This window comes from Theobroma cacao, chromosome 2, assembly GCF_000208745.1.
Source record: "Theobroma cacao cultivar B97-61/B2 chromosome 2, Criollo_cocoa_genome_V2, whole genome shotgun sequence".
Classification (NCBI taxonomy): Eukaryota; Viridiplantae; Streptophyta; class Magnoliopsida; order Malvales; family Malvaceae; genus Theobroma; species Theobroma cacao.
The window spans coordinates 11,326,472-11,335,262 of NC_030851.1; the positions used below are offsets into that span (position 1 = coordinate 11,326,472).

At 34.1% G+C, this 8,791-nt stretch overlaps 1 protein-coding gene across 1 annotated transcript; it reads left to right on the forward strand.

Moving 5' to 3' along the window:
• On the forward strand, nt 4,131-7,995 carry LOC18608750 (tyrosine aminotransferase). The gene is made up of 7 exons (XM_018116389.1): nt 4,131-4,550; nt 5,371-5,710; nt 6,033-6,251; nt 6,399-6,458; nt 6,706-6,861; nt 6,933-7,026; nt 7,507-7,995. Exons 1-7 carry the CDS (start codon nt 4,282-4,284, stop codon nt 7,623-7,625), a joined length of 1,257 nt encoding a protein of 418 aa, XP_017971878.1. The 5' UTR covers nt 4,131-4,281; the 3' UTR covers nt 7,626-7,995.

Sequence of the window (8,791 nt, forward strand, 5' to 3'; positions counted from 1 at the left end):
ATTGTTTCAAATTATAACTCAAAGATTATATTTTATGGAATTAATAGCTATCTTTTCATAAGATGATTATTGAAACAATACCTTTATCTAAAAGTTGTGTTTGACAAAATGTAAAAATGCTTTTTAGACAAAATGATGCCTTAATAAAAGGGTTGTGTCCTTAAAGAAAAGACACTTCCAAGCCTATATAAAGGGCTTGTTGCTATCCATTTTGACACATCAAATTAAACATACAACAAGTGCAAGAATATCAAGAGTAAGAAAAGTGTTGTGTTCTTTTAACGTAAACACTTAAGTTCCCATCAACTACAAAAGCTTCCAAATTCCTTATAATTTACTTGCTGCAGAAAGTAGGCTCTAAGGTCAAACAACTTTGTAAACCCTCGGGTGTATATAGTAGTCTACTTTCGTGAAGTGTAATACGAAGTTAGATGTTGGCTTCATTGTATCCCTAAAGCTATTCGCATTATTTCCCTTTTGCATACCGAATGGTGGGGGCGAAATAAGTTTTAAAAATAGCGTCTATTGAAAAACTGACTTTAAAGTCAATTTTGCTGATTCTTTGAATACCATTTAAACCCCATCGACACCAACAAAAGCTATCTATAATCTATAATATAAGTAAAAGGAAGTCCTAATGGGCTTCCTCATTTACCCACGTGTCGACTCAGACAATGTCCATATTTTCAATCTTTAAACCCATGAGTAAATCCAACTTCACAAAAGAACCAATCAAGACACGTTTCTCCATAGTCAAACTCAAATTAAACTTCATGAGGGAAGTTTAATTTGCTTCAATGTGGTCCCAAGTTGACCCAACCAAGGAGGCAATTAAATTAAAGTAACATAAAAAAACAAAATCTTTACCCTTTGTCAATCCAGCCAATCCATTTCCATTTAAGTCCTTGGTTTTGTGTCAGATGCTTTTCATGCTCCAACAGGCTCCCAAAGTTTTTCCACATGAAGGTTCGAGGAGCGAAGTTGGTATTGTGATGTACTTGGTGTCTCAAGCCGTGCATTTTTTAGATGAGACACGTGCGTGGTCTTAATGGAATGACATGCTTAGCTTGTTTTTCATGCTTTCGTTTCATGTCTGACTTGATTTTCAAATTTGGGTGAGGAGTTTTTCTTTATTTATTTTGGTTACTCCAAAACCTTCCTTTCTTCTCTTTGGAGTTTGCGTCCTTCATTTTTTGTTTATATGCTCTGTTGTTGGAGATTTCTCTCTTTGAGTTTGGCTGGTTTGCTTTCCTGTTTCCTGTGCTTTATGTCTTTTTCTGCTTTGATTTTGCGTTTTTCTTCTCTAGGGTTTTCCTTCCATTTTTGACTATTATCTATCTTTTCCCAGTTTTGATTTGTCCCTTTTTTCTTCTTTTCGACTTTCATTGTTCTTCCTGGATTCCATTATATATATATATAAAGTTTATTACTCCCATTTCAGTTTGGGTATTTTTAAAGAATAATTTTTCCTTCATTCCATTATTTATTTGTATAGCTTTGTTTTTGTGTTATAGTGATAGCCATATCTCTTAATTGTGGTGGATAAATGAGCCTTTTGATGGTTTTTTTTTTTGTTTACTTTCATCTTTAATCTGTTGAGAATAAACTCTTATGGTTTTTCATTGGTTGTTTATTGAGGCGATCATGAACGTAAGAACGTTGAATATGAATTATTGAACAGTTGAAATAGATGTTAATTATTTATTTTATTTATATTTATTACAAGTAATTCAATTTGGGTCAATCCCTTGAAGATCTATCTTCCTTATGCAGATATTGATTTGATAGCCTTTGTAGCCTAAACTTTGAGGAGGCTTTGGCCAACGATGTATGTTCTGTCCTTCAAAGCGAAGATCATAACAGAGTTGCAGAGTTTGTGGTCAAGGATGTCCAATTAATCCAAGCAAAGGTTTTTAACTTCAACTAATATGTTTCTATACATATTTGCTCAATCAAATTATTTATTTGCTACTTGCCTAAGTGACAAACTTATTTACATTTGTTTTAGTCATCCCTTATTTTCTTGGTTGACATTTACATTTATCAGCATTTTGAATTTCCCCACCTTGATCATTTATTTTAATGTCATTGATACCTAGTCAACCGAGCTGGAAAGTACTTTGGTGCATCTACAAGTTTTCCCTTTGTCATTTCAATGAATGCTCAGATGAATGTATATGCTATCCTTATGGAAGAGTTTCTCCAACTAAATGTTATACACGTAAAGACCACATTAACATTTTTCACTTTAGGCTTTGTGCATAATTTGTCTGGTCATCTTTACTTTTGTTACTGGTTCAAGTTTTGGAGATTTTAAGTTTACATTTAAATTAGAATTTGGAATTGGGAAAATGACGACTCAACAGTTTCTACTAATTGTAGCATTTTATCAATGATTGTTAGCTAAAAAATTAAAAATAGACTAGTCTACGTTTAAATTTTTCTTATCGTTTCCTTCATTAATAAATTTGATCTTTTTCTCTGCTAAATAAACATGTAATTTGATGTTCTGAATGATTTCTTGGTGATGGGCAAAGACTGGCGAAGCATCAAAGGAAATAGTTTAGTGCGAAGTAAGAGCACCCAAAAAAAAGTCCAAGTAAAGGTGATTAAAATATTTCTCTTTAGAGCCTGTTTGGTCTGACTTTTTTCTAATTTAAAAGCTATTATGAAGCTATTATAAAAAATAATAGCTTTTAAAATTAAGCTAAAATTGTTTAGTTAAATTTTTTTATTAAGTTTTTTTTTATAAGTTATCATTTTTGTTAAAATTATCATGTATTTTTTTAGAAGATAATATTGTAATTATTTTTAACAAATGAGGATATTTTTGAAACAAAAATAAAAATTCTCTTATATTTTTAAAAGAAGAAAAGAAAAAGCTCTTCTTTGGAGTTTTTTTTAAACTCTTTTTATAAAAATTTTCAAAAAATCATGTTTGGCTTGCCAAGTTACGAGTCTGAAGACAAGGATTGTCACAATCTATGGTAATGTTTTTTAAGATCACATGTTTCTGTTTTCATTGTTTTTATTTATCATTAGGTTTTGATTTTTTCTATCTACGTAACAAATGCTTTTGACCTGTTTCTTTCCTTTCTATTAGTTTTGCTTGCCTTATCTGATTGTAATTTTCAATTTGTTTTGGTTTGGTTCCTTATTTGTTACTCATTGATAATCATTTAGTTATTTTATGAGCTTTTATTTGCGTTCGTTGAGGTTTTATATTATAATTCATGAATTATTGATTGTCAAAAAAGATCTATACAACATTTTAATTAATGAGGATCATGTGCAAACCTCTCCTTAGGTTATCCTTTTTTCTGCCATTAATATTTTTTTTCTTCTCTCACTTGCTCAGGTCAAAGCAGATAGCATCAAAGAATCACAAACTATTTATCGATGTGCTGTTAACCTTATTAGTCTTTTTAATATGACAACTATGTAATTATTTCTATAAATAGTATGTAAAAAATTTATTTACAAGAGCACGTGAAAGTTACAAAATTGAATCTGATATGGAGTTGCTTGGTATTTCATAACTAATTTCTTTTCTACCTCCTTATGTTTGTTTCTTATCTTTGTATTTGAGCACAAAAATTTTATTATTTTTCTTCACTTTATTTTTTTATGTAACTTATTTAGATATTTATTTAATTTTGTTCTACTTTGTTACTTTTTTTTGGGAAGAATAAGTTACTTTATTCTTAATTAAATTAATATATAACTGTAATGTTGGGAATACATTGGTCAAATCATTATAATCTACTACTTATTAAATTTAATAAAAAGTTAATTAAAAATAAATACTTAAATTTGTAAACAACCATGTAACCATCATTCGCTTAACGATCACAAAAAGTTTTCTATGCTACAAAATGAATAGTCTTTTATTTCGCCGCAACGCATCGCAGGGTTCAATTCTAGTATCCTCGTAACTTTAGAAGGTCAGGAGAGCATTCAAATATTTAATGCATTTAAAAATAAGTCTCGATATTCACGAGGCCAATATAATTTATTTTTTTCTTCCTTAACAACTAAATTAGTTAAAAACTAAAAGAAAATATTGACGTGGCATGATTTGACCACGCCCCCTAAGCGTCACCTGGCGATAGCCTGATTTCCAAACAGGCACGGTTAATAACTTAGTTCACAACCTGCCCAATGTTCTGTTCGGTCAGAGGCGCGTCCCAGAGAAGTTGCAAGTTTTTAGGGCCGTGTAGGCCCCCTAAAGCACTCCGAGCTCAAGACCCCCAAACTCCATCGCAAGAGAAGAAGAAGTAAATGGAGAACGGATCAGAGAAATGGGGTTTTCAAGGGAAGCAGGAGATGAACGCAGCGGCAGCCATCACCGTCCGAGGAGTTCTCAACATGTTAATGGGCAACCTCAACGAAGATGATAGCCGGCCAGTTATTCCTCTTGGTCATGGCGACCCCTCTCATTTTCCAAGCTTCAGAACTAGCCCTGCAGCCGAAGATGCCATTGTTGATGCCCTACGATCGGCTAAATATAATTGCTACGCTCCAACTGTTGGTATTCTTCCTGCAAGGAGGTTTGTCTCTTATTTTGAAAATCTTTTATTATAGCAGCATTGTCTTTTTTTTTTTTTTGTTTCTGAGAGGGTGATTGTTTGTTAATAATTTTGTTGCATGAATTGTTTTTCTTTCTCTACGCCTATTCTCTTTTTTTTTTTCTACTACTACATGACTAGCGGTTGGAGAGACAAGTGAGGTCAGAAGTTGATGTGCAGTATATCTCAAAAGAGGCAATTATTATGGAATCAAAAGAAAAGGGAGCTTGATACTAGCGGGGCTGCTCTTCTCTCCCATTTGGGTCCTAATCTTTTAACTTTTTGCAGAAAAGGGGTCGGGTGGGTGGGGGGCACTGAAAAATTAAAAGTTGGCAGTTATTGTTGTCTTTTTGAAATTTAGTCAAAATACTATGAACTTATATGACTGGTATGATATTGGGTGTAACGTGTGAGTCTCACCCTGTCAAGGCAAACAGTATCCTTTTCTTATTGCTTCTCTCAAATCTCCGTTACTTGAATTGTTGATTTTCAAATAGTTTGTTGAATAGCCGTGCAAGCCTTAATTAAGGCTGGCATAATGTACTTAGATGGGTGAAAATAATGTACATGTACAACAATGGTGGTCTGTAAGATGTTTACCTTATCATGCTCCCTTCAAAACGAGCAAAGAATTTCCCAACATAAAATGGATCAATTTCATCTATGAAATGACTGAATGTTTCTCTTGAATCATGTATCTCAAGGACTGAAAAAATTTGCAAAGGTCTTATAGAATTTTATTTCTTTATGGTCAGCTAGCGTTTTATATTTATCTAATTTTGTTTGGTTTGAATTCTAACAGGGCAATTGTGGATTACCTCAACCGTGATCTTCCATACAAATTATCACCAGATGATGTTTTTCTCACAAGCGGATGTACTCAAGCAATAGAAGTTGCATTCGCAGTTCTTTCCCGACCTGGTGCCAACATTTTACTTCCCAGGCCAGGCTTCCCATTCTATGAAGCTTCTGCTGCTTATAACTGTTTTGAAGTCCGTCATTTTGACCTTCTTCCTGAAAAAGGTTGGGAGGTTGATATTGATGCCGTAGAGACTCTTGCCGATGAGAATACTGTTGCTATGGTTATTATAAACCCAGGCAATCCTTGTGGAAATGTCTTCAGCTATGAACATTTAAAAAAGGTTAGCACAAACCACTCTTCTTCCTTTATTATACATTTTTTATTCTAGTCTTTTCCCTAAGGGAAATTGTTTAGGTCTTTATGAATATGAAATTGTTATTTTTTACCCTTGAGGAATAATTCAGAAGGCTTGGGTTGTGGATTTGGTGGCCATTGGATATTTGTTTCTCAATAGTTTCTCATGACTTGTCACATGGAAAGACAATGAAGAAAAGCCTCTGATTGTGTTTACTTGGCAATTTGAGTCTAATTTGCTTTTAGAAAAATTTGTTGACTCTTCTGACAATAAAATAGTGGTAACTATTTTTTTTTTTGAAAGTTAGGTTGCAGAGACAGCAAGAAAGCTTGGGATTCTGGTCATTGCCGATGAAGTTTACGACAATCTTGCATTTGGAAGCACAAAATACGTGCCAATGCGAATGTTTGCTTCAACTGTTCCTGTTCTCACCCTCGGATCTATATCAAAGAAATGGATTGTTCCTGGTTGGCGCCTTGGTTGGCTTGTGACAAGTGATCCAAATGGCATTCTTCACAAATATGGGGTTGGCCTTTAATTCTTAGCTCTTTCTTTAGTTTAAGACTTATGATGGTACATTTTCTGAATTACACAAGCTATATGCATATTTGAAAGTTGAAACAAAACCAAGTTCTGACCCTGTTGGATTAATGACCTCATTGATTCTTAACAGATAATTGAGTCGATTACTGGATTCCTCAATATCTCCTCTGATCCAGCTACATTTATTCAGGTTTGGGGTTCAATATACTTTTGTGTAGAGACACATATTTACTTTGGTAGATTACAATCTCCTTTTTGCCAAAAGCCACTAGAATATATTGTAACTGTTTAGCTTGGTGTATATACACTGTCCAATCCAAGTAGGCAAGCAAGTGTTTTATAATTTTTATGATCACCCTGTTAAGTTTTACTTTGAAAAATTTGTTTCCAAAATTTTCCTTGTCATTGAAGACATGTAAAAAAGTTTTATGCATCAGGGAGCAATTCCTCAAATTATTGAGAATACAAAGGAGGATTTTTTCTCAAAGATTATCTGCATTCTAAGGGAAGCTGCAGACATATCGTATAATAGAATTGAGGAGATTCCCTGCATAACTTGCCCAAAGAAACCAGAAGGATCAATGTTTGTAATGGTAAGGGAATTGTTCAACTCTTCTGATTATGCTAAAGAAAACAGCTGTTTTATCTGTTGCTTTTGTTGCAGGTGAAGCTGAATCTCTCAATGTTGGAAGACGTTAATGATGATATGGAGTTCTGCCTGAAGTTAGCCAAAGAAGAATCAGTCATTATTCTACCAGGTAAGATGGAAAATTCTCTATGATTTAGTTTCCGTGATTTCTTGGGTTCATCAATAAGATATATTTTAAACCTCCTTATCTTCTTATGGGGGAAAAGAAGGAAAAGCGAAAATGAGTCTTCTGTTTTGGTTAATTTGAAGAAGAATACTCATTAATATTGAACCCAAAATATGCTCCATCCATTGCAGAAATTCTGATATAGTTAACTGAAGGATTTATGTTGTCAATACTATGCATTTAGATTTGAATAGTTTGGTTATGATTAGCTTTCATGGACTATAAGTCACAAAATGATAGACCCCTCCATCTACTTCCCAAATAAGTCTATTAGTTAGGTGAAACCATCTTTGTGTACTTTTGAGGGAATTGATTGTGTTTTAGTAAATGCTAAGGTTGCTCCATTACCAAAAAGAGAAAATGCTACGGGCTGCTTGTTAATTTTACCTTCTGAGACTGATAAACAAAAAATCTATCTTGCAGGGGTAGCAGTGGGATCAAAGAATTGGCTTCGCATTACTTTTGCTATTGAGCCTTCTTCTCTTGAAGAAGGCCTGGCAAGGCTAAAAGCCTTTTGTCAAAGGCATGCCAAGAAGCAATAAAATAACTGGACTATGGGGTATCAACAACAGTACGTTGGATCTCGTACCCATTTCCATTTGCTGGTTAACTTGCGTGTTAGCCAATAAATTGTTTGCCTTAAATAATATGATCCCATGTTTGAGTGATCTTGCTATTCACTCCTAGATGCGAGTACGGGGTGTTGCTGATCAACAACTCCACTTTGGATCTCATCAATATAGTTCCCTCACTGTGAGAAAGTTTAAGAAGTTTTTTTTTTTTGGAAAAGTAAGTTTAAGAAGTTTTTTGTATGAAACGCCAAAAAATCTGTTCTATGTAATGAATTTGACTGATGCATTCAACAGGTTGAACGTGCTTTTACCTAGGGACACCCATTGCTTTTCTGTTTCTTATTTTGGGGTCTAGCTGGTTTACACTCAAGGTTGGTCTAAACGGGAACGTATGCTCTGGTGGTTGTTAGTCTAGGTAGAATTTTAGACAAAAAGAAGATAGTTACAGCCAAGCAGTTGTTGGAGGAAGGAAAGCAGTTTCACCCATGATCTGCATTCTTCAAGGCATGAGAAAATGGTGGTCATGAAAAGTCCACATTGGCAGGCTGAATAAATATCATCATCACGGTACAAAATAAGATTGTTGAAGATGGAAAAAGGGGTTTTAGAAATCAAAACCAGAGCCACTTACCTTTCTAACACTTTTTATCTTTTAGTGATTGCTCCGTACTTTACAATTTTCAGCACTCACAGACCTTTGTAGCACATTTAATTTTTAGTTCAGTTTTAGCCTAAGTAGCCTTTTTAGATATGTGCTCCTTTCTATCACTACTGTAAGTAGCAAGGGTAATGGCTCCTTGGTTGTTTGATTAGGTCCAGATTGCCAAGCTTAATTCCCAAAATCCATCCCAGCAGAAGTGGCATGTCTGGTGGGACATCTGGGGAAATTATGACACCAAAGAGGAGAAACCAGCCTATAAAAAAAAAAAAAAAAGTTCGCCCAGAGGGTGAAGAAGTAGGAGATGGTTCAATTAAGCGTTAAAGAACAGAAGAGTAGGCTAAAAGTTTGCTTCGTGCGGTTGCGATTACAGTATTCTACAAGGCTTCGTTGAGAATTAAAAGAAGTGGTGGATTTATGATGGATCGAATATGCACTTCCATATATTCGTCTATTGAGAATGCTTTCCAAGAATATG